The sequence below is a fragment of the Miniopterus schreibersii genome, assembly GCF_964146895.1.
Source record: "Miniopterus schreibersii genome assembly, chromosome: 2".
NCBI lineage: Eukaryota > Metazoa > Chordata > Mammalia > Chiroptera > Miniopteridae > Miniopterus > Miniopterus schreibersii.
In genome coordinates this window covers 33262466-33288749 of record NC_138102.1, presented here as the reverse complement: position 1 = coordinate 33288749, position 26284 = coordinate 33262466, and the positions used below count along the sequence as shown (strand labels likewise).

Genomic DNA, 26284 nt, shown 5'->3' with positions numbered 1-26284 from the left:
AGGGAAAGGAATTTAGGATCAAGATGTCCTGGGTGCCAGTATATGTTTCCAGGAGGTTTACTTGGTTGTTAAGGCAGTTGACAGAGTAAGTGATACACTGTAACAGGTTGTCCACAGTATTATGAGACACCTTTAGAATTTTTCTTTTGGAAATGAAGTTTAATCAAACATGAAATGAAATATCTGAAATCACTAGAGTAACATTTCAGAATGCTATAATGGGTGAAAAGTACAGCAGAATTATGCTTCAGGTGCTACTAGAAATAACTTTTTTTAAAGCATCATAATATATCATGTATGGCTTTAATTTTCTCACCTCATCGCAGCGTTAGATCCAGAATATTTTTAGGAGAATCTTAAAAACTCCACATTAACTAAGGTGAATCTAGGCGCTGTCATTTCAGAAATACCAACCATTTCTGAGGGAGAGTAAAGTGACCTTAAGTATCATGTGTTTCTTTTGTTTTTGTTTCACAAAGAATGTCAAGTCTGTCTCCCCCTGCCACATTTCCAGTAATTGTTAAACCCACATCTCTGTACTTAGTTGGTATCCTAATCTAACTATAAAGTATTTTTCAGGATGTGTGGTGTCCAACTCACTATCACTCCTTATGGAGCAAAAACTGTTTGAGATAAATAGTACGTATTTATAGATGATTACATAAAGGAAGGGCCATTAATTTGTTTCTTTTCAGTGTTTTTTGATTTTGTTGGGGTTTTTTTTTTGGTTTTTTATTTTTTTTAGATTTGATGAAAGCTATGGATTTTTTTCATAGAAAATTGGAGGAAGAAATGTATTAAAAATGTTCAGAACTTTATAACCCCAAAACCCCTCTTCCTCTGTCCTGTCACACATGTACCTTCATTTTTTCCCATGAACCTCATTTTCATATTCTCTTTCTCTGTATTCTAACAGCTGTTCTTTGAATTAAGCCAACCAGAACTTCAGAAAGTTATAACTTCGTACCACATTCATGTTTGCCTTGTGTGGAGTTATTTAATAAAGTCAGTAAATTTTTTTTTTTTAATCCTCACCTGAGGATATTTTTTCCATTCCTTTTCTGAAAGTGGAAAGGAGAGAGAGAAACACCAATATGAGAGAGAGACATGGATTTGTTGCCTCCCGCATTCGTCCCAGCCAGGGCTGGGGATCGAGCCTGCAACCCAGCTACCTACCCTTGGCAGGAATCAAACCCAGGACCCTTCAGTCAATGGGCGGACGCTCTAACCACTGAGCAAAACTGGGTAGTGTGTCACTAAATTTTATATTTATTTTTATAGTATGCTTGAATTGTTGAGTCACTTTATATCGATGGTAGTTATAGGAAACTGATCTGTGAAATCCATCACTGTATTTGCTGTGGACTTTTTAAAATCATTTTTTATTTTTCAATTACAGTCGACATACACTATTATATTAGTTTCAGGTGTATAACCCAGTCAAGATTGGACATTATATAACTTACTAAGTGATCATCCTGGTAAATTTCATACCCATCTGACACTATACATAGTTATTAGAATATTATTGACTATATTCAGTATGCTATACTTTACATTCTTGTGACTGTTCTGTAACTACCAATTTGTACTTCCCAATCCCTTCACCTTTTTTACCCATCCCCACTGGCAACTGTCAAAATGGTCTCTGTATCTATGAGTCTATTTCTATTTTGTTTATTTTGTTTTTTTAGATTCAATTGTTGATAAATATGTATTTACTGCTATTTAATTGTTGATATTTTTTATCTTTTCTTTTTCTTCTTCTTAAAGAAGACCTAACATTTCATGTATTACTGGTTTGGTAGTGATGAGCTTCTCCTTTACCTTTTTCTTATCTGGGAAACTTTTACCTGCCCTTCGATTCTAAATGGTAGGTTTGCTGGGTAGAGTAATCTTGGTTATAGGCCCTGGCTTTTCATCACTCTGAATATTTCTTACCAATCCCTTCTGGTCTGCAAAGTTTCTGTTGAGAAATCAGCTGACAGTCTTATGGGAGCTCCCTTGTAGGTAACTAATTGCTTTTCTCTTGCTGCTTTTAAGATTCTCTCTTTGTCTTTAACCCTTTGCGTTTTAATTATGATATGTCTTGGTGTGGGCCTCTTTGGGTTCCTCTTGTTTGGGACTCTGCACTTCCTGGACTTGTATGACTATTTCCTTTACCAGGGTAGGGAAGTTTTCTGTCATTATTTTTTCAAATAGGTTTCTAGATTTCTTGCTTAATATCTCTCTTCTCCTTCTGGTACCCCCATGATTCAAAGTTGGTACAGTTGAAGTTGTCCCAGAGGCTCCTTATATTTTCATCATTTTTTTGGATGTTTAAAATTTTTGTTGTTGTTTTGATTGGATGTTTTATACTTCATTATATTTCAAGTCACTGATTTGATTCTTGGCTTCATCTAGTCCACTCTTGATTCCCTGTAAATTATTCTTCATTTCAGTTAGTATATCCTTCATTTCTGACTGGTTCTTTTTATGGTTTCCATGTCCTTTTTTATGCTGTTGAAGTTCTCCCTAAGTTCACCTCCTCTTTCCCTGAGTTCATTGAGCATCCTTATAACCAATGTTTTGAACTCTGCATCTAGTAAATTGCTTGTCTCCACTTTGTTTAGGGTTTTTTTTTTATGGAGTTTTGTTCCGTTCTTTCATTTGGGACATATTTCTGTGTCTCCTTATTTTGGCAGTCTCCCTGTGTTTGCTTCTATGTATTAGGTAGAGCTGCTGCATCTCCTGGGCTTGGTAAAGTGACCCAATGTGTAGTAGGTGTCCTGTAGGGTTCAGTGGCACATCCTTCCCATTCACCTGAGTTGGGCACTCTAGGTGCCCTCCCCCCCTTTGTGGGCTGTGTACATCCTCTGTTGTAGTTGAGTCTTGATTACATTTGGCATGTCAGTGGGAGGGATTTACTCCCTGGTCAGTCAGCTGCAGGAACTGGCTGTGACCAGCATGGGGGATCAGCTGTGCAGTGCTCACCCAAGGCTCTGGTGTCCACTGAGTCCGCCCCTTCAGTGTGTTGCTTGTGGGGGGTGGTTGGGTGGTGCTTCTATGTGGTCTGAAGCTGTCTACTGGGTGCCCTGGCTCTGGGGCCTGCCAGGAGGCGAGGCCAAGGTCAGCCACCATCTGTGGTCTACCTGGGCCACCCAATATGAGCTACAAAGCGATCTGCAGATGGATGCTACTTGTGTTGGGCTTGGAGTTGCCCAGGAGAGGCCAAGCTGCAAACCAAAGCCAGCTGCCACTAGTGCTGGGCCTGGGGCCATTTAATGAGCAGTATGTGGCATGCTGAGGCCAGATTCTGCTTGATTGAAAGATTTTAGGAAAGTCTGAAACATGAGCTAAGACAGGCCATTCTTGTGGAAAAGGCACTGGAAATAGCTTGGGTGGGCCTGCTAGTTGGGTGGGGCGGGGTCTCAGGGAATACCTAGGGTTGGGTGAATGGTTGCCATGTTGATGGAGACCCAGATACGGCACCCACCTGCCAGCTCTGCTGGAGGAGGGCTCATCAAAGGAACCATGGCCTCTACCAGAACTTCTGTCTGGGAGAAAGCTGCCCTCCCTGATGCCAGACAATTTAGTTCCTCCGTGTATGTCCTTGGTGCCTTTTGAGTTGCTTCCCCAGTGCTGAAGCTCAGAATGAGTGAGTCTGAGTAAGTCTGTGTGGTGGCCCTTTAAAGGAACACCTGCGACTCCAGCCACCTGCCATCTCACTCAGCAACAATCCCCACTGGATTTTACAGCCAGAAGTAGTGGGGACTTCTCTTCCTGGCACTGGAACCCTGGGCTGGGGGGCCTGGTGGAGGGTTGGGATCCCTTGCTCCTTAGGACGTTCTCTGAAGCTCAGGTAGCCCTCCTGCTTTTTATCCGCCACACATGGGTGTGGGACCAGCTTGTTTCATGTTTCTGCCCCTCCTACCAGTCTTGATATGGCTTCTTTATGTCCTTAGTTGTAGGACTTCAGATAGATTTTAGGTGGTTCTGAATGATGGTTGTTTTATAGTTTAGTTGTAATTTTGATGTGATTGTGGGAGGATGCCAGTACCACATTTACCTACACTACCACCTTGACCACCCTTGTTGTTAAAAGGGTTGATTCATTCATTCATTGAATCATTTGGCAAATATTTTAGTAGATTCTTTGTACCAGATAGACTTCGTGGAAGCTACTCCATGGACTCTAGACCCTGTGGAAGCAAGTATTGGAGACATCTGAACCCATTTAGGAAGTATCAAGAAAGGTTTCATTGAAGGATCAGCAAAAGTAAACTAACAAAAGGGAGTAAAAGGGGGTTGAAGGTTAGAGGGGAAAGGTCCAGAGGACAACAGAGGAGCTGTTAGAAATTTAGAATGCATTATGGTCTGGGTGAAAGAAAGGGAGGGCTTCAGAAATGATTGCCAGGATGGATACTGGCCATCTGTTTTGGAACCAAATGTGCTGCTCTTTCTTGCAAATATGGAGGATTTGATGGCATACATTTTACCTTTTAACCTCAGTCCTACCCCCATTTGATATGTTACTTGTTTTCTTTTTGACTAATTTTTCTCATAAGCGGTATCTTCTATATCTGTATTGTATTTCTTTTTTTTATATGTTGTAAATCATTTTTGCTACACATTGATTGGGGTACATACATAAAAACAAACTGACAATTTTAGAGATCCTTCTTTCCAAATTATTGTAGTTTTGTTCATGGAATATATGCCTTAGTATTTATAGTAAATGCCTTCTATACAATTAAAAAACTAAGATAGGGAAAGAGCAGACAGGACAACCATAAAACTTTGTAGAAATGCTTTTTGTAAAAAATAAATGCTTTTTGTAAAAAAAAAATAAGGCTGTTAACACTGTGGGATAGAGGCTCAATAATAGTTTTTGCTTCAAGGAGCCTGCATACGCAGTTCTAGGAGAAGCAGGAAGTAATACCTAGGTTATGTGTCAGAATCATCCTAACTATTCTAAAGCTCAAGGCTAAGCTTGGGTCTAATTTCTTAAGTGACTGCAAGGCTTTCTGCCTGGAATTTTGTGAAGCTATCTTAACTAATCTTTGCTGATGACTGTGAAACAGAGAAATCTAAACCAGGCAGTTAGTGTGTTTGCTATGGTGGAAATAGGTAGGGTGGTAAGAAGATACCTGAGAAACAATATAATGTGATTTTTAGGAAGGTAAGAAAATAGATTTCATTATCTATTCTGTTTTCTGAATTTACAGAGCCTGCATTGATTCTAATGAAGACGGGGACTTGAGTAAATCTACTGTATTGAGAAACTACAAAGAAGCCCAAGAATATAGCTCTTTTGGCACAGCTGAGATGTTGAATTACTCCGTTAATATATATGATGATGGAAACCTGCTCTCTATTGTGACCAGTGGAGGTATTCCGTTTCAGATTTGTAATTAGAGTTAAGTTTACTAAGTGCAAGATGATAAATTCCTATAGCCAAAAGCAGCCTCATAGAGAATTTAATCTAGAGATTCCAACTGAAGAATCTCTAGCTCTGGAATAATGAATGAGATTTGATTCCCTGGTGAGGTGTTGCTTTTCAAAGTCATAGTCATGTAGGATCTGCTCCAAGAGTAAAAGCATGGTCCGACCACAAAAAAATCCATCAGCATAATTCATCTAATGGACAATATTCCCTTCCAAATATTAACTCTTGAGAAATTACAACTTTTTAAAAATGGCACAGAATGCTATAGTGAAGATATTTTTATGTGACTCTTTGTACTCTCAGGTGAAAATCTAAATACCCATCAAGAAAGTAATAGGTTTTTAAAAAATTGTGTTATTCATACTGTGGAATATTATACAACAGTCAAAACACAAATTTATATATACCTGTATTTATAAATCTCAAATGCATAAATTTTAATTTAAAATATATTGATGGTAAAACATTTGTGTAGTATTGTAAACCATGCCAGATAATAATACAGTGCTTTTGGGTAGGTGTGTTTGTGTTGTAACAATATGGATGGGAAGAGTATACACACCAGCTTCTGGGTTGTGGTTATTCCCAGTGAGGGAGCTCGGAGAATGAAGTAGGAAGGCCTTAACTCTTTATCACCCCCTCCCCAACTTTACTAAGACATAGCTGAATGGCTGAAGTGCAATAATACCTACTGTGTGTGTATGTGTAATGCTATTTGATATGCTTTGATAGATGAGTACTCCCAGGAAACAATCCCCACAGTCACGATAATGAACATTTCATCACCCCCACAAGTTTGCTTGTCTTTCTTTGTAATCCAGCCCTGTCTCTACCCACACTCCCAGGTAGCCACAGAACTGCTTTCTGTCATACTAGATTAGTCTGCATTTTCTAGGATTTTATGTAAGTGGAATAAAAATACGTTTTTTGCCTGCATTGTTTCAGAGTAATGGTTTGAAATTCATTTATATTATGATTATAAAAAGCTTGTTCCTTATTGATGAGTAGTATTTCATGATATGAATACATCATGGTTTGTTTATCCGTTCACCTGTTGATGGACATTTTGATTGTTCCAACACTTGTGTACAAGTCTCTGTGGAAATATGTTTTTGTGTAATTTGGAATGATATCTAGGAGAATTATTTAGTTACAGTAGGTACATATTTAACTTGTTAAAAAACTCCTAGGCTATTTTCCATAGTGGCTGCACCCTCCACATTCCACCAGCAGAGTCTGAGTGCTCCAGAAGTTCCACATTCTTGTCCATACACGGTGTGGTCAGTCTGCTTAATTTAGCCACTCTAACTGGAAAAAAATAAGAAAGGAAGAATTGGTAATACTGGGTCCATATTCTTACGTGACAACAGTTGTCTGGAGTGGAAGGAGTCTCAGCGTTGCTGCAGACCCAGTTGGAAGAGTCATACATGCTCTCATTTTTCCTAGAGCTCCAACTATTCCAGTGTCACCCAAACATTAAGGCCCAATGCCAGTTGTCATTTATCATGTTTGTGTTATTGTTTATCTGACAGTGGCGGGATATTTCTCTCTACATATCTTTTAAGAAACTTTTTCCCTTAAAATAGAAAAAGGCCTAATTTTTTGTTTGTTTACTTCATTGGTACATAACATATGTAGAGAAAAGCACCCAAATCACAAATTGCACATGCATTGAATTATCATAAATCGACACTTCTGTGTAGCCATCACCCAAGTCAAGAAAGAAAACATTGGCAAAACCCCCATTATGTCTCTTCCTAACCACCAACTCACCCTCCCTCCTCCCAGAGTTAACTACTGTCCTTATTTCTGTTAGCACATTAGTTTGAACCATCTGGTATTGCTGTTTTTATGGGTCAGATATGATTAAATAGCGGTAATTGCACATGGTTCAACTTTATGGTGATATTTCCATTTATATAAATACATAATTAAATCTATATCCTTTTGTGTGACTTCTTTAAATCAGCCTTCTTTTTGTGTGCTTCATCTCATAGTGTATAAAAGTAGTTCACATTTATTGCTGTATAATACTCAATTCTGTGAATACACTATGTATCCGTGCAAGTTTTTGAATTTTATAAGCAATGCTGCCGTGAACATTTTTGCATTTGTCTTTTAATAATGTACATGTGCACACATTTCTGTTGGGTGCATAGCTAGAGGTGGAATTGCTAAATCATAGAGTATGCCTGTGTTCAGCATTTCAAAATGCTAGTCTACTCTCCTACCAGCAGTGTGTGCGTGCACATCCCCACCACGGCTGCTATTGTCAACCTTAAAGTTTCAGCCATTCTGAAAGGTACGCAGCTTTGATTTGCATTTTCCAGACAGACTAATGAAGTTGGACATCTTTTCATATATTTATGTACTATTTGGTTTTCCTCTTTTGTGAAATACTTTTCAAGTGTTTTTCCCATTTTTTTCTTTTGCATTCTTTTCCTTTGGATTTGAAAGGTTATATTCTGGATATAAGCTGTTTGCCAACTGTATATATTGCAAATACATTCTCATCCTTGTGACTTGCATTTTTGCTTTCAGTGAACAGGTTAGAATCCAGGGTAGCAGAATAGTGTATGGAATTCAAAGAGTTTCATTTTTGTGAATTATTGATAAGAGAATTAAGGTAATAATATTAAATATTAAGATGAGAGTATATTTTTATTCAATTATTTTTATCATGATTAATGCTCGAATTGAATGGTTAAAACTTTGAATCTGTGAGTATTTTGTCATATTCCCCTCTTTTTGCCTCTAGGAGCTCATGGAACACATGTAGCTAGTATAGCTGCTGGGCATTTTCCAGAAGAACCTGAACGGAATGGTGTAGCTCCTGGTGCCCAAATTCTTTCAATCAAGATTGGTGATACAAGATTGAGCACAATGGAAACAGGCACAGGCCTTATAAGAGCTGTGAGTATTTGTGAGGTGTTGATTTAAAAGATTAGTGATTGATGATCTTGGATATTTTTACATTTATAAAGTACTCTGGGCCTACCAAGAATATTTTTCAGTTTTATTAAAATTACTAGAATAAAATTTCTTGGAAAATAGAAAAATATTATTTATATTATACTTCTCATTTCTAGTAAATCTAGCAAGGTGTTGTGAGATACTTTAAAACAACAAGAAAGGTCTCTTAGCCAGCATGCTCCATCAGCCTAAGTAGAACTTAACTAATATTCTACATTTCATTTTAACATGAATTACATTTTACTGTAACTTTTGTGATTTTAGAATTAGGTAAGAACCATTCCATTTTCTCTTCCTGTCCCCTACTCCATTCTGCAAATGCCAGTTTTGTGTTTTATAGATTACTTACTGTACTCTGTCTCCCTCTACCTTTTAAAAAGTTTATTAACCATATACCAAGAAGTAACATATATTTGGATTTGAATTAGAATATCATTGGTTAAGAAACTGAGATTCTATGCCTTTATTTTACTGGTCAATCTGTTTCTGTACATTGCTGCCTAAATTAGACTCTTCATCTTTTTAATAGATGATAGAAGTTATAAATCATAAGTGTGATCTTGTCAACTACAGCTATGGAGAAGCAACTCACTGGCCAAATTCTGGGTGAGTGTTCTTTGACACTTGTTAGCCATAGAAACTTAGCTGATGAAGAGCATGAAAAGCTTTTCATAACTGGGTTGCAAATCATAATTGAAAAAAAGCAGCCACTGTGGTTAGATGATAACTATGTCTCCTAGATCTTTGGCCCTCATTCCTGTGGTCATATCCTTGATGTCCTTATTTCCTCCTACCCAGGGAGACCCCATGCCCCTTCTGTCACTAGAATTCCTCATCCACAAGCAGCCCGAACTCTTCCAGGTGTCATTACCTGACCAGACTCCACCTTGTGGAAACCTTGTCATCATTCCTTTCAGTGATCCCACACCTGATCTGCCAGCCTTTGCTGGAGACACACTGACTTCACACTTCAAGTTTGAGACCACAGATGTCAGATCATTGTCTGAGCACACTGCATTTACTCTTTTCCTCCTGTATGACCATTTTGCACCTCCTCTTCTCCTAAAAGACCTTCAGTGAGCCCTCTTTTCTCAGTAAAATCCTCCCTCACCTCTTTTTCCCCAAAGAGAATAAAAGCACTCAGCAGGAGACTTAGTGCCCTTCCTGTGACCTCCTCTGACCCTACCTTCTCTGCCTTCCCTGCTGTGTAATGGAAAAAGTGCCAGGATCAAAAGTCACTCAAGCCCTTGGCATCTGGTCCTTCTTTCCTCTCTCCTGGATTATTATTGCCACAAATAATTTTAAAGAGTCGCCAGCTTTAAAACACAAAACCTCTTCGTTTCATACTGCTTCCACTGACTTTTCCAGGAACACTTAGTTTTATATATTTACTTTTTGAGTCTCTTCCTGACTACTCCCTGTGTCATCAGTGTCTTCCTGCTGCCAAATCCAGTGGCTTAGTCTTGACCTCATGTTACCTCACCTTTTTTTCTTCATAGTAGTAACTTTAAAATTACCTTATTTAGAATATTTTCCTATTGACCAGTTCCCCCCTCCCACCACCAAGCCATTCATACATAGCTATCCAGTGTCTGAAACTCTTTAATAAAATCCTTCCTAAGTGCAAATTTTACCAAGCCCAGACCCTGTAGTTTCTTTTATCAGATAACTTAATTTTTTCAGATCACTAGAACTCCTGGGTTTCTAGTTGCACGTCCCTTGCCTGCCCTTGTAGCGTGCACCCTGTCGTCCTTGGTGGTTTTTCTCGTGAATGCAGTCTTAACCCTGCTTTGCTCCAGATGCTCCTCCTTTGATTTTCATCCATTTGAAGTCATTTCCCCTGATACCTCTTCTTTCTCATTTTGGAGTGTCGTTGGCCCTTTACCTTTGTTATATTGGCTCCATTTTCTTCATGGTCTAACTACATCTCCTTTAATTAATACGAGTACATATTTCTTGTTTGTTATCAAGATCTAACCAGATTTCTCATTTTAAATCTTACTCTTAAGTTCTCCCTAGTGCCTTCTTTCCCCTTCACCTCTGTCACTAATCACAAATATATATAGGAATCCCCAGAGGAGTCCTTTCTGAATATATTATTTTAGGTGGGGGATGGAAGTGAAACCACCTATTGCCCCCTCACTACCCAGTCACTGCTCTTCATTCCGTATTTGCTCTCAGTCTTTTGTAGTTTCCCCATGTATATTCAATTTTGTATCTGGAATTTTCCCACATTTAACCTGGCCTCACAACTGCTTCCCAACACTAAAACCCAACTAGGCTATATTACCTGGAGTGGCTGTATCATGTTCCACCAATGGTGGGGTGGTGCCAAAAGTTACTTAACCATACATTTGAACAATATTTTGGTATTATAAATACTTTTGGAATAGAGGCTAAGCATTTATAGTTTGAGAATGTCCCCTGAGTGATTCTAATGCATACTTCCTTATTTATACCCACTGTTTTATTTCTACTACTTGGAACCATATTTTAGTCTAGCTTTTTATATAAACCATATCTGCAGATATTTTCACATAATAATAGAGATTTTGAAAAGTGGGACAGTTTTTTATGTTCAATGGAATTCTCTCTCTTTCAGGAGAATTTGTGAAGTAATTAATGAAGCAGTGTGGAAGCATAATATAATTTATGTTTCAAGTGCTGGAAATAATGGTCCATGCCTTTCTACAGTTGGTTGTCCAGGTGGAACTACATCAAGTGTAATAGGTTAGTTTCCTGTTTTAGAAATGGACTTGTTTAAAAATAAACAAAACAAAATAAACCCTCAGTTAATCCAGTGTTAATTGGATCTCTTGTATGCAAGACACCATAAACCTTAAATACACCCTCAGGAAACTGAAATCTAGTAGGGGCCTGCTGATCTGGAATTTACTCTGAAGCAGACTGGAATAAGTGGTTGAATGGAAGTACAGATACAGTGCTGTGGGACACAGAAGTGCAGCCACTTCTGATTTGAGAATTTAGGTAAGGCTATTTGGAAGAATTGTGGGAATGAGGATTTCAGTCGGTAGAAATGATCGAAGAAGGAGCTTTCCAGACTAAGTAAACAATGTAAATAAAGGCACTTGCTTTACTTTTTATTTATAGTGTGAGATTAGTTATTTATAGTATAGTTTTCTCCTTTAATTTCTCTTGGGACATGCAGAAATATCCAGATGTAGAGGAAGGGAGCTCTATTAATGAGAAATGCTGCTGAAACACATTTGTTCCATGAATGTGGCTTTTCTGCCACTCTTTGTTTTTTAGATATGCTTGTAGTATTGTCTGTTTCACTGTAATCTAAGGGGAAAAATGCCCATCAACAAGAGTTATGGGAAATCAAAATTAGTTGCAGTCATTGTATGAAAATAATACAGTTAGCTTACATTATAGTTCAGTAGCTGCCAACTTATGTAGGAAAAACCCACAAAATATAAAACCCATCCCGTTTTAAAATGTGCAGCATGAATGAGAAGGATGAATTGAGAGAAACAAGTATGTAGTAAGATGCCTAAAATTTTTTGCTTATTTTTATTTGAGATCAAAATAAGGTTTCTACCTTTTGATATTTGCGATTGGATACATAACTATAAAAACTATGGATCTCAAATAATTTTTCTGGCGTATATATCAATAATTGCATAGATACATGTACGTATTATAGATGTTGTTGGTATGTAGATACTAACATTTGGGTATTAAAGTTTCAAATTTGGTCCCTTAAAGATTTTTTTGTTTTAAAATAAGTGATCTTACAAATATAAGATAAATATAAACGTAAGACATACTTTTATTCATAGCTTCTACATTTTAAGGTATAGCTTACTTTATGTAACTTAAAACCTCTTGCTTAAGTGGTTTGTTAAATCATGTGTTAAGACCACAGTGCCTACCAGTGGTACATTCATTGTGTATTTCAGTTATCTAGATATTGTAAGTACACGTGAAAATGAAACAAAAAATAGATCTGAAAGGTATCTAAAGATCAAGTTTACTGCTCTGCTCTAATACTTGTTGTTTTGTTGTTTTCTTATCCTCAGTCACTGAAAATTTGAAACTAAATTTTACAGAATAATTGTAGTTTTATGTGGCAGCATTGTTAACCTAAGTCCTCTTAACTCACACATGTTTTATCCAGTCTTCTACTCTGAATATGTGTATGTTGTAAATTAGATGCTGTTAGACCTGAATTCTAAATCTTTTCTCTGCCAGCCATACATGTGTATTTTGTACATTTTTTCAACCTTTGTAGGCCATGTTTCCAAATTTCTAAAATGAAAGAGCCGAGTTTGATCCCTGTATTGTGTTTCAGACTCTAGTGAGACTTTATTTGCGTGTTTATCTAGAAGCCTGGCATGTTATGTCCTTGTGTTTTACTCATTATTATAGCCATTTTTGAGGAGAGGGATACTGCCAACTTTATCGGTAGAGTTTTGAATAGAATGGTCATTTAAAAATGACCAGTCAACTAATTCCTTTACTTTTCTAATGCTATATTTTATAGTTTAAAACACATTCCTCTTTTCCTTTTACACCTGTATATACTTGCAGGTACATTATTATTTTTAATCAACATAATCATGCTGATAGATATTTTATATTAAAAAACAAGGCACCTAGTATGATGTCTGGTACACGGCAAACTTTCCTTGGTTGAGTTTTTTCTTTTCATTTCCAAGTGAGCGGTGGATTAGAATTAAGATGCGTGCTTTGTGTCCTTTCATTAATGATGGCATTTGCCCCACAGGTGTCGGTGCTTATGTTTCACCCGATATGATGGTTGCCGAGTATTCTCTGAGAGAAAAATTACCCGCCAATCAATATACGTGGTCTTCTAGAGGCCCCAGGTAGGTTGGGGGTTGGACATGGGTTATTACAAATCCGTGGTTGGGCTTTACATGGTGGGATGATTTTACCAATCCTATTAGTTGTTACTTGAGCACTTACATGCAGCACATCTCATTTCACACCAACTTTACAGGACCAGTCTAGTGGCTGCCGTCTTGGACAGCTAAAGTCAACAGGGCTGCCTCGTGTAGGGCTTTGGTAAGCGGGTATAATGAGTTGAAGTTGGTAGAGTTCACTGTATACACATATATACACAGATTTTGTCCATTCGGGAGGGAAAAATTGCTGCTTAATGGGGAAATAGTTGTGCTGGGTATTTTTCCCCACTGATTCCAGTGACTTCAAGTAGTCCATGGTATTGTACTGTAATTTATTAGATCAGTGGCCTTTTTAAGAACTCCCATGTTTATCCATTTTTCATCATTGTAAGCAAACTAATGGCTTTCCATTCAGTGCTGATGGGGCCCTTGGAGTAAGTATCAGTGCACCAGGAGGAGCCATTGCTTCTGTTCCTAACTGGACACTGAGAGGAACGCAGCTAATGAATGGGACATCCATGTCTTCTCCCAATGCATGTGGAGGCATTGCCCTGATACTATCAGGTAAGGATATTTCTTAGTGTACTATGTGGTACTATTTTTGAATTTCCAATAAAGTGATGGTGAATATTTGGCTATTGCAAATATATTTCAATCACAACTTAATTTTCTTAATGAGATAGAAATGGCTTTATAAAATGGATTATAAATGTATCATTTTATAATTTACCTTAGTCCTGATTCTAAAGTCTATAATTTATTGGTAATGTTAGATGTAGGTATTAAGTAGACAAATTTCTGTTTATAGCATAAAATAAAATTAGCAGCCTTAAAAATAATTGAATAAGTTTATTTTCTGAAGTTCTTACAGTGAGAAAATGTGGTAGAATTGGTAATGTTCTGGCTCAAAGTAAAGTTTGAGGTGGAGAATAATTTATGTGATAACAATGATTTAGATATGCTTTCCTTCATTCAACAAATACATTTACTTATTGGCTGTTAATGACTGTCAAGCATTATTTTAGCTCTGAGGCTAAATTAGGGAACAAAATTGCAAAAATACCTGGAGTTTATATTATAGTTGGGGGAGACAGACTATGAACAAAATAAGAAATAGTTCATATCACTTGTTAGAAGGTAATGAATGTTGCTCTGGGGCAAAATGAAGTGGAAAGGGAAGTAGGAATTCCACTGTGCAGGAGGCTTACAGTGTTATGTAGGGTGGCATTGACATTGACTAGGACTTGAAGTTAGGGTGGCAAGGCTGTGGTGACGGTTCCACCTCAGAAGTGCCCCTCTAATCTAAGTCCCTGGACTTATTACCCTTATCACTAGTCCTGTTCAACCTCACCAAATATTTCAAGGTTGCTCATGCCTCCTGTCTTTGGTTATACTGTTTTCTTTGCCTAGAATTCCTTTCTGCCATTTTTTGGCCTTGCAAACTCCTGTGCATTTTAAAGATCTGACTCATGTATCTGTTCCTCTGATAGAGCTTCACCTTATTTGCTCTTAAAGCAACGTGATATTTCCATGTTTATTTTGCTCATTTCTTACAGTATCACAAGTGCTTACAGGTTTGTTGAGCTCTGGAGCAAGCAGGAGCACTACCTTACTCATCTTTGATCTTTAACAACAGGCATTAATGCAGGGTTTACAGATTGGTGGCCTCCATGCCCTTCCCATAGAATAGTCATTCCCAGCCTGAGTGCTCCTTAGCCTTACCTGGGAAGCTTTTATTCTATATCAGTGCCTGGAATCTAGTTCCAAAGATGCTAATTTGATTCGCCTGTAGTGAGGCCTCAGCATTTCTTTTGCTTAAGTTCTATTGGTCTGGTGTTTATAAAACATGAAACCAGGATGAAAACTACTGCCAGTGACTCTACAGGGTGGGGCAAAAGTAGGTTTACAGTTGTTCATAAGGAAAATAATATGATAATTAATAAATGATAATACAAGAATAAACTATGTTTCATGCAGTCACAAGTGAAAGCCTACTTTTGCACAATCCTGTATTGTTTGACCAGCAGCTTTAAAGCAAATGTCGTTGGAATGCCTTTAGGTATCTGCTTCATACAACCACATTATCTCTGCCTAGCCTGTGTTCACACCCTTGCATAATGGGCCCACAGTCATTTTTCTTAAATTAGTCTTTGTGTGATGCCAGCAGTTTTGGTCAGACTATTTAGTTCAGTTTTTGTTTGTGTGTGTGTGTGTTTCAAGATTTAAAAATGGATATTGTAGCATCAGACATGAAAGCCAGGGAATGTACATGTTATCTGTACTGGTGAGGGGGTAAAGGCTTCAAGTAGTGAGCTCACTAACATTTTCTTCTGGTTTTTGTTTTTAAATTTTAGGTCTGAAAGCTAATAATGTTAACTACACAGTTCATTCAGTGAGAAGAGCTCTAGAGAACACTGCAGTGAAGGCTGATAATATAGAAGTATTTGCCCAAGGACATGGTATTATTCAGGTATTGTTGTTTGTGTGAAAAATGAGTTGTAAGTCATTAAGATAATATCTTAGCTATTGCTGGATAATATTTCCTGTTATAATGACTGGGTATATATAATTCTAGATTATATCATAATAGTGGTCTCTGAACTATAAGCAAAGAGGATATGAACATAGATTTCTTAGTTAAGACAACTTTGTTGCAGTAAGAGAAATATAATTCACGTAGGACACACAGAGGGTAGAAATTCGAAGCAAAGAGGTAAAGGGCAAAAACTGGTACATCATACTGGCATATGAAAGAGTTCTTAACTTTGGTCACGTGGGAATAATAGTGTGAATGAAGAGATTGGAGGGGAAGGTGAGTCCAGTAGTTAGAATTGCCCTCTTAATTTTAGAGAGCTGAATATAGAAACTAACTTTTTGCTTGTACTTTGCCACAAGTGAAATCAAATTGGTAACTTGTAACAAAATATTTTCTTGACCTAACCATTTGTCTTACTCTCTGTGTTCGTATAATTAGGTTGATAAAGCGTATGACTACCTCGTTCAGAATACATCATTTGCTAATAAATTAGGTTTCACTGTTACCGTTGGAAATAACCGTGGCATCTACCTCCGAGATCCTGTTCAGGTGGCAGCACCTTCAGATCATGGTGTTGGTATTGAACCTGTATTTCCAGAAAATACTGGTAAGTAATAAGTGGATGGTAAGCTGAAGTGCTCACATTTATGGTTTGAGTGAATAGTATCATAATAGAGAAATGCTGTTTGGGCTAATATTCTAAAGAAAAAAACATGAATTTACAATATTATTATTTTAAAGCTTACAGATTTTAGGGAAAAGGTGGCACTTAGGGATTCTAATACTATGGCAGTTCAGTTAGCATTCTGACTACTGAGGAAAATAACAGAATGGGCCTTCAGTGACCTATATTTTTATTCAATTGTGGATAATAAGACATCAAATTTCTTTTCTTTCCCACTTTCACTACTTGGGTGTAAGATAGAGCTTTTGGTTGGAGAGTGGGAAGTAGAAGCAGCCAAGAGAACCTCCCTCAGCTCAGTGGAGGTATAAATAAAACACTAATCACTCTGTATTTGTTAGTCTTCATGTTGGCCAAATGCTGTTTCCACATGCAGTAATGAAAAATATCCACAAAAACTCCTTATATTAATTTAAGGCTGTAGCAGTGTTGGGTGAAAGTGTGAATGTATCACAAGTGTACAAAAGCATAAGGAAGATTCTGTGATTTTTATTTAAGCTGTGTTTTAGAAGCTCATGCCTAGTGCTTTTTATAAATTTGCTGAATTTTCTTGAGAGAAGATAGAACTTTTTTAAATGAAAGGGAAAGTACTAATCTTTAATTTTTAATTTTTTTTTTAATTCCAGAAAACGCCGAAAAAATATCCCTTCAGCTTCATTTAGCTTTAACTTCAAACTCATCTTGGGTGCAGTGTCCTAGCCATTTGGAACTCATGAATCAATGTAGACACATAAACATACGTGTGGACCCCAGGGGCTTAAGAGAAGGATTACATTACACAGAGGTATTGGTGTATCTTCATATTTTTACTTTCTTTACCTTTAAAATGCTTAAAAGTACTTTGTGTTGCAGTCCTTTTCCCCATTAGTCTGAATTAGTCAAGGGTTGTCCTGCATGTATTCGTTTAGGCTATTTGCCATTAATTATGTGACCTGACATCAGAAAATTGATCAACTTGTGCTTAGGGCCTTTAAATTTTCATATCAGATTAATTTATTCTGTGAGTAGATCATACTTTTTTTTTTCTTTTTTCTCTGTTTAAAGTTTATTTATAGATACTGAAACTTAATATTCTGTTTTTAAGGTATGTGGCTATGATACAGCATCCCCTAATGCAGGCCCTTTGTTCAGAGTTCCAGTCACCGCAGTTATAGCAGCAAAGTAAGTAACAAGTTACCAACAAACAGCTCACTGTTACCTGTACAGTTTATAGCTGACCCTTGAACAGCATAGGTTTGAACTGTGCACATCCATTGACATGCAATTTTTTCAATAAATACCTGTACTGTTTTCGATCCACAGTTGGGAGTCCACAGATGCGGAGGGCCGACTGTGCCCTGATCTATACCATTTTATACAGGGGGCTTAAGCGTCTGTAGATTTTGGTATCCATGGGTGGTCTTAGAGCCAATCCCCTGTGGATACTGAGGGACAACTAAGTTTTGGGGGAGTAAAAAGTTATATATGGATTTTTTTACTGCTTGTAGGGTCAGTTCCCCTAAACCCAATGTTGTTCAAGGGTCAACTCATTTTTTAATGGCTTTTTATGAAAATAATGTGAACTTTTAAAGGATTAATGGGCAGGAACCAGATACTAGGCTTTGGTTCCCCTCCTTGCTCAAAGTCCAAGGTGGCACAGAGTCAGTCCTGTTATTCCTTGTTCGCTGTGGGGATGTGATGGTTCCTGTCCTCTGCCCTGACCCTGCACTGAACCTGCTTCCCCCCGGATGCTGACGCACTTCTGACTGCCCGATTCAGAGGACCTCCTAGCCTTTCGTCTTGCCCGCTCTCTCTGCAACATTTGACATGCAACTTCTCCCTCTTCTGCCCCCACTCCATTTTAACCCCCTTGTCTCTGGGATTACTATTTTTCCTGGGTCTCCCACTTTTCCAGTCACCTGCTGTTTTCCACACTCTTTGCCTTCTATCTTGTTTTCCACCTGGAACCAAGGAACTCAAGGCTGATCATATTACTTCCTATTTAAATACATCAGTGGCCTGTTCAAGGACCAAGTTATGCTCCTTAAAATAGCAAATAAGGATCCGTTACAAGCCAGTGTTTCCTGTCATTTGTACACCAGATTACACATTTCCACAGGTCACAGATGCTGACACTCTGGGTTTCCTCAGGACTGCATGCATTTGCACAGCTCTTTGTATTGCTCTGGTTTCCTGTCTCTTAACAACCAGGTGTGTCCCTGGTCTTCCCCAGGTGAAGGGCGTCCTTTCTTGCTCCTTTCTAATGCATTTTGCATGCCTGCAGTACAGACTTGGAATATATTGTCACTTTTTATTTAATTTACCACATTTGACTGTGAGCCTACTGAAGAAGACACAGAGACTGTATCTTATATGTTTGTATATGGAGCCCATTATACAGTATTTACTAAACAATATGTTTAGTAGATGAAGGGTAAGATTGAGATTATGTGAGTATTGGAAATAACAGAATGTTCTAATTTAACAGTTTCTGTAGAGTTAGTTACACTGGTAAATATTAAATACCCAATAGTCTTAGCCCATAAGAAACACAGGATTAAATTGCGGAGGTAAAAAGTGACATACACATGAAAAATTGCATGACAGTTCTCACCTTATGTTTCCTAGAAGTCCAGTAGGAGCTTAGACAAGGTAAAGTATAAAGTTCAGGAATCAACTGAGACATTATCTCCTTCAGGAAGCTTTCCCTGGTCCGTTTGCATGAACCAAATCTCTTTTCTCCTAACACTTCCTGTCTAGCTAGAGCATGTCACGTTAAATGTCTCAGGTGGTTTTTTGTCCCCTCTGGATTGTCTGTGGCAAAGGAAAATATTTTATTCATTGTTGTATTTGTAACTCCTAATAACAGTGCCTTATGTATAGTAGGCTCTCATTAAATTTTTGTCACACTGACTAGAATTTGTTCTTAGCCTGCACTTTAGGTTTTCATAGTAGGTAATTATACATTAGACCTTTATGTTTCATTGGCTTCTTACAAAATGCTATGAAAGTAGTTCCTTTCTTTACTGTTCCTTTCTTTATGGTCTGAAAATATTTTGAGCTACAAAAGAGGATTTATTTAATACCAGTCTCCAAGCTATAATCAGTACTAATGACATAAAACATTACCTTTGATGTTAATATTTAGAACTCACTATAGCCCAGATTCTGGTAATTGGAAAATCCTGTGAATGTAGCACAGTTTCCTTAAAAAAAAAGTGAGCTTTCTTATTTTGTGTGTGTGTGTGCATGTGTGTGTGTGTGTATGTGTGTCTGTGTCTTACAGGTTATAAAGCAGACAAGTAAAAGGTAGAAAAATCATCTTTACTGGGCTAGCCAGGGTTTATCTCTGCTAACATTGCAAAAATGAGATTGTAGTATGCATACTGTTTTGTAAACAGCTTTTAAGTGTTTATTTCTAATGAACTATTAAAATCTAGAGTACCAGTGGGCTTATAATTAATAAAGGCCTTTTTTACGAGATTATCACATTTAATCATTAATTTGTATTACTTTTCAGAGTAAATGAATCATCACATTATGATCTAGCCTTTACAGATGTACATTTTAAACCTGGTCAAATTCGAAGGCATTTTATTGAGGTTCCTGAGGGTGCAACATGGGCTGGTAAGTAAAATTAAAGTCTGTATTGAGCACTTTATGTACATCATCCTACCTCTTTTATGATTATGCCTATGTAAAGTTCCTACATCTGTAATACATATTTTTCTAATAACAATACTATATCTGGCACTCTAGATTTGCTATTAGGTTCAGAACGTTTTGAAGATCTAGTAATATTTTGCATTCGCTTTTATATCCAATCATCTAAGCCATCTTAAGGTGTTTTAATATTCAAGATTTTAACTTAGTTTAGAATAGTGCCTTATCTGTTAGTGATTAGAATCAGAATTGCATTGTTGTACAACTCTGGGCTGCTGTGCATGCATATAGAGCCCCTTGTAGATATCTCACGTTAGGCTCTGATAAAATATACATTAATCATGTTAAAGAATAAAAATCTATGGTTAATATTGAATCTGGAATCATTTTAATGGTAAATATTAGTATTATAATGCCGTAATTATGATTTGCTTACACTGGTGTTGAAAATAGTTAGTTCTTTGTGTTTTTTTAAAAATAAGAATTTATCAGATGATCCAGAAGGGAAGGAGATTGGAGCACTTAACAGTCTCAGGTTAGAAATGCACTGCAGGGGGTGGAGGAAATGGGAAGATGTTGGTCAAAGAGTACAAACTCAGTATGAGTCAGTTCGAAGGAGTTAACATCCAGCATGGGGACTGTGGTTAACAGTACTGTACTGTACACTTGAAATTTGTTGAGAGAGAAGATTTTAAATGTTCTCACTACAGAAAGAATTGGTAACTGTGATGTATGTGCTAACCCACCTTATTGTGTTAAACATTTCACAGTGCATGGGCATATCAAGTCATCACATTGTACACTTTAAACATATGCAGTGTTCCTTGTCAATTTGATCTCAGTCAGGTGGAAGAAGTAGTCAAAGCAAAACAAACAAAAGTACAACAGATGATACCTATTTCAAATAATAAGAAATACTGTTATAACACCAGATCTTGTATTATTAGCAATTGATCAGATTCACAGAGCTCTGTCCCAACTTGACCTTGTGAACCGGAGAATTAGGCCTTGCTTCGCTCCCTCTGTTAGAGTGGGAGGGTACTCAGTGGCTGAGCTGCTGACCTTGCTCTGCCTCGGGATAAAGCTCAGCGTACATAGTTCTGACGTCATCCCTTCTAGAGCCAGACTGGACACAAGTGAACCAAGAGGGAGGGACTCAGAAGAGTTATCAGTGAAGTTGAATAGAAACTAATGGAATTTAAGTATGATGACAAGTAGAGGTTTCTAGAATTAAAATCCTCTTTATCAGGAATTGCTTGGCTTTCAACTAAAACAAGAGGAAAGGTTGAGCTTAGCAGAGGAGAGAGGGATTTTAAAAGGTACCTGATTTAGGATAATTGTGTGTCCACCTATGGAAAGCTTTCTGTTTCATGGTGTTTGCAGCACAGTGTTTATTTTAACACTGGTTTATTTATTTTCCATAGCTGAATCTTCTATACTTTCAGCTTTATGAATACTCTATTGATTCTTTGTTTTTAAGGAAATATGCATATTTATTTTGAATATATCATTTCATTATTGATATATTATTTCCTAATAAGTGGGCATTCTTAAAACCATTTTATGTCCATTTTAAATCTTACCAGTTTAAAATTTTGCTTCTTTTTTATTTTAGAAGTTACAGTGTGTTCTTGTTCTTCTGAGGTGTCTGCCAAGTTTGTTCTTCATGCAGTACAGCTTGTGAAGCAGAGAGCATACCGAAGCCATGAATTCTATAAGTTTTGTTCCCTTCCAGAAAAAGGAACACTGACTGAGGCTTTTCCTGTCTTAGTAAGTTTTAATAATTTGAAATTCTGAAATGATTTCTTTTCGTTTTTGGTGTGGACTAAGTATTTGAATTTGATTTTTATATTCAGAATTTCTGGGGGCTGTATATTTTGTTAATGCCAAATAAATGAAGTAGAAAGATAGGTAGTCTAGTTAGGATACTTAAGACCGAGTCCGAGGTAAATATTAATCTCTTTTTAACTCTTAAATATTTAGTCAAAGGAGAGTGTGGTCTGCATTGGGGACCCTGATCGATACGGGCTCCTCATCCCACAGTAGATTATTTCCTTATTGAAGATGGTTCTACGGTCACTTAAGTTATTTTATTACTGCCCTATTGTAAAGAATCCATGAGGTTAATTTGCTTTCTAGGTGAAACTACTACTGCTTCCTACAGAAATTACTTCAAATATGGCAGATCTCCATTCTTACCAGTAGTGTTAGAAATAATGACTAGACCTTTCTTCATAGAAGGTGAATGTACTGATACTTTCTTAAACTTGTAACATTGTGTTTTCGGTTGGTTATATGGCTTTTCCTGTATCTTTCCGATCACTTTCACTAGTGTTCATGTATGTATCAGTGTTGTGATTCATCTTTAAACTTTCTAATATACTGATTTCTAGAAAACTTAATTTAAAACTGAGCACTGGGAACAGTTTTTGTTTTTCATTATTTTAATAGGGAGAAAGATGTTAGTGATGATAATGTCATTTTGCTTTGGTTGCCATGCAGCTCTGAGCCTGAAACTCAGCTGTGGCTATTGAATATGCCTTATAAAGCTGTAATACCCTTTCTCCTGTCATATTTCCTTTGGTTCTAGATTTTTATTCCAGTTTGTTTTCACCATTATTTTATTGTATATGTTTTCAAAATCTGCCAAGATCTTTTATGACAAGCACTGTAGGATTATGTGTATTTAAATGTCTGCACTACATCCCTACAAGTGTAATTTGCATAACTCCAAGCTTAGTTAATAAAAGTTGTGTTTTCTTGCTTTGCTATAAAAATAGGAAAAGTTTGAAAGCATACACTTGCTTTGAAACACCTGTTGTTTATATTGTATAATATGAAAGAATTTGAGAACAAAGATTATTTACACATTTGTAATTTTCTTTCTCTTTGCAGAGTGGGAAAGCAATTGAATTTTGCATTGCTCGTTGGTGGGCAAGTCTTAGTGACGTCAATATTGATTACACCATTTCTTTCCATGGGATTGTGTGTACTGCTCCTCAGTTAAACATTGTGAGTTCTGCATTTTCATTATTTTTAATGTCAGTTATTTATGTTATTGAAAAATAATCTCACTGGTTGGATTTAAACTTCAGTTGGGAAATTACATGTAGTTCTGAAAATAACCACAGATAATTTAAAAGTATTGATGTTCTTGGATGCTTATAAACTTTGCATTAGATGTTTATTTTACGTCCAAATATTGCTTTAAAATACAGTTTATTTTCAATGAAGTTTTGAGAAACTAATTTGATAAATATTCTTCATAGCATGCATCAGAAGGAATCAACCGTTTTGATGTTCAGTCCTCCTTGAAATATGAAGATCTGGCTCCCTGCATAACTTTGAAGAGCTGGGTGCAAACACTACGGTATCATTAAATGTTTTAGGCTTACAGATGTTGAGTATTGATATGGGGGTGGGAGGATCTCTTACACTCTTTGAAGAGAGTCGTTTTCTTAAATCCATCTGAATGCTGGAGATAAAAATTCAGATTATGACACTCTAGCCTCAGAACCTTGGCAGGTCTCTTGAGAGGCAACCCCATCAGTGGCTTCCAGCATTAACGTGGATGTAAAATTTTCAATGCACCTGGCAGGACCTATCCTGTGAGGACGATCACCATCTGCAGTCAAAACCTGTCCTTCAACACTGTTAGTGATTGTCACCCTAGCATTGGGATCTGATTATATTAAGGACTGTTTGTTGACATTTGAGAATGTTTTTATCATGAAAAGATTACCTTTGTAATATTACAAATTTTAAACTATATTATCTTTTGCTGTGGTTCAGTTAGTAAAGAATTAGGTAAGGTAATGATTAAAATTTTATAAAATATACTGAAAATGACACAGTGTTTAGGAATACTTGTCACTTGTGATATGTTATAGATTTTGTTAATTATAGTTTTGTCTCATTAAATGAATTTTTGAATCAAATCATTTATGAATCACTTAATTACAGCCCACTCAGTGCGAAAACAAAACCTTTAGGATCAAGAGATGTTTTGCCAAATAATCGTCAACTTTATGAGATGATTCTTACCTATAACTTCCATCAAGTAAGTGTCTTTATAATGAAGTGTGCTTTTACAGTGAACTTTAGTGTTTTGTTTATGAATCATAAAATTTAAAAATGGAAGAGTGGTATATTCAGTGTGTGTGTGTTTGTGTGTGTGTATATATATATATATATATATATATATATATATATATATATGAGAAACAGAATCAGGTAATTAACAGTAGTTAATTTGGAATTCTTCTCTGAGAAATTATGATTTGTAGAGATCTAAGTACCATTCGGGTCTGAAGTCACAAATTCTAATTTGTGGTGGCCTGGCCTTTGAACCTTAGTTTTTGTAATCACTGAATCTGTTCAATGGTACCTGACCAGTATTACCTACCCAGTGGTTAGGTGTCTCATCTAACCCAGATGCCTTCTGAGTGTGGTAGTAGTTGGCCTGCTTGCTTTCTGTGAAACAGGCTTTGGAGCAGTGAGACATTAGAATAATTCTTTGGTTGAATGAATGGTAAAAGTAGTTGAGGCCAGTGTAAATGTTGGATCAAAGAGATTATATAGGATCCATAAGATTTCAATAAAACTCTTATTGAAACATAATATTTGGGAGATGATTTCTTTCAATGAATTATAAAATTTCAGTTTTATAAAGAAAATATATACTGCTTTATTAATGAATACAAATGGCTAGGTTTGTATTTTTAAATCTTTGTACAAGAGAAGTACCTTTTATTAGTGCCAAAATACTGGATGTTCTACATTTTTGAAATTGGCTACCATAAGAAAATATTTTAATACTTTTAATGTAAAAGTCTCATCAATAACAATACTACAAATGTATATTAGAAATCATGTAAACCAGGTCAATTAATAATTCTGTGTGTTTTTTTTATAGCCCAAGAGTGGGGAAGTAACTCCTAGCTGCCCACTACTTTGTGAATTATTATATGAATCAGAATTTGACAGCCAACTCTGGATCATATTTGACCAGAATAAAAGACAGATGGGTTCAGGAGATGCCTATCCACATCAGGTATGAAATTGGCAGTGATTTTTAGAGTTAACAGAGCTGTTTTTTGAACGAATTAATTACTGGTTTCTTGTTATGGAAATGTTTGTTTTTGTTTTTTAATGTCATAGTTATGCATCTAGTACTTTGAGACATCACTAGAAGCTCAGTTTCCGTTGTAGAACAGACTGGGACAACTTTTCAGCCATGTAGTTCAGCTGAATTAAGTTTCGAGGTAGATGGGGGCAAGGATGACATAGGCACTGGCAGCATAGCTTTTTATTTTTAGTATTTTTCCTTTCCACCCACTGCTTCCACCCATCTGAAGGTTGAAGGCAAATCATTTGATATATGTGAGCACCTAGAAATGATCCTAGGTCTTAACTGGATGAAGAGCACTACAGCAGTGCCTAGTGTTTTCAATTTATTAGAATTTTCAAATTTATTTTTTCATTGGACAACTGTGTATTGAGCACTTTCTGTATGCTAAGCACTGTGTTTGGCACTATTGTATTAAAGAAAAAGCACAGCCTTTTAACCATAATTTATGGAAATGTTATCCCATTGAAATATTGTTATAAGGAAATAAGGTAAATCCTATAAAATTTATAATTTTATACTAAATAATGAAAATGATGTATGCAAAGTTTCTTTTTTAGTTAGTCCTTCAAGGAATGATTTTCTTTTGTTCTCAAAGCAAGTACCAGTCACATCTTCCCAGTACAGACTGATTATTGCAGAGCCATTACTTTAGTCGGTTGCTTTTAAAATCTCATCAGAAGAAACTGCTGATGCAGAATACAGCATCCCATCCTCTCAGGCAGGTTAACTAGGTGGAGCATAGTAGATCTGTATTCCTTCATCTCTTGGCTCCAATCAGCAATAAAGCAATGTGGCATTTTGATTATAATAGATTACCAGTAATGTGTATATGCACATGTGTGTATGTCTGTTTTAGATATTATACAGCACCTCAGTTTTGCTAATTTTGGATGTTTTATACATTCTTGAGTAACCATGAACTAGAAAATCATAGCTTTTCTCACCCTGGAACAGACTGATTTAGCCGAAAGTATGGGAATAGCCTGTAGTGGAAAGAATGAGG

The 26284-nt window shown here is 36.7% G+C and overlaps 1 protein-coding gene across 5 annotated transcripts in view; it reads left to right on the top strand.

Annotated features, from left to right (window-relative positions):
* Positions 1 to 26284, top strand: part of TPP2 (tripeptidyl peptidase 2) — a 68135-nt gene that overhangs the window by 18969 nt on the left and 22882 nt on the right. For all 5 annotated transcript variants that reach the window (XR_013998218.1, XR_013998219.1, XM_081129001.1 and 2 more), the window contains exons 6-21: positions 5208 to 5371; positions 8187 to 8341; positions 8931 to 9007; positions 11004 to 11131; positions 13152 to 13251; positions 13706 to 13854; positions 15645 to 15760; positions 16265 to 16433; positions 17135 to 17292; positions 17593 to 17669; positions 20008 to 20114; positions 21766 to 21920; positions 23046 to 23162; positions 23420 to 23520; positions 24114 to 24210; positions 25066 to 25203. Coding sequence is in view for 3 of the 5 variants with exons in the window: in XM_081129001.1 (XP_080985127.1) it covers positions 5208 to 5371; positions 8187 to 8341; positions 8931 to 9007; positions 11004 to 11131; positions 13152 to 13251; positions 13706 to 13854; positions 15645 to 15760; positions 16265 to 16433; positions 17135 to 17292; positions 17593 to 17669; positions 20008 to 20114; positions 21766 to 21920; positions 23046 to 23162; positions 23420 to 23520; positions 24114 to 24210; positions 25066 to 25203 (2008 nt within the window). In the remaining 2 variants the exon portion in view is untranslated. The remainder of the gene's footprint in view (positions 1 to 5207; positions 5372 to 8186; positions 8342 to 8930; positions 9008 to 11003; positions 11132 to 13151; positions 13252 to 13705; positions 13855 to 15644; positions 15761 to 16264; positions 16434 to 17134; positions 17293 to 17592; positions 17670 to 20007; positions 20115 to 21765; positions 21921 to 23045; positions 23163 to 23419; positions 23521 to 24113; positions 24211 to 25065; positions 25204 to 26284) is intronic.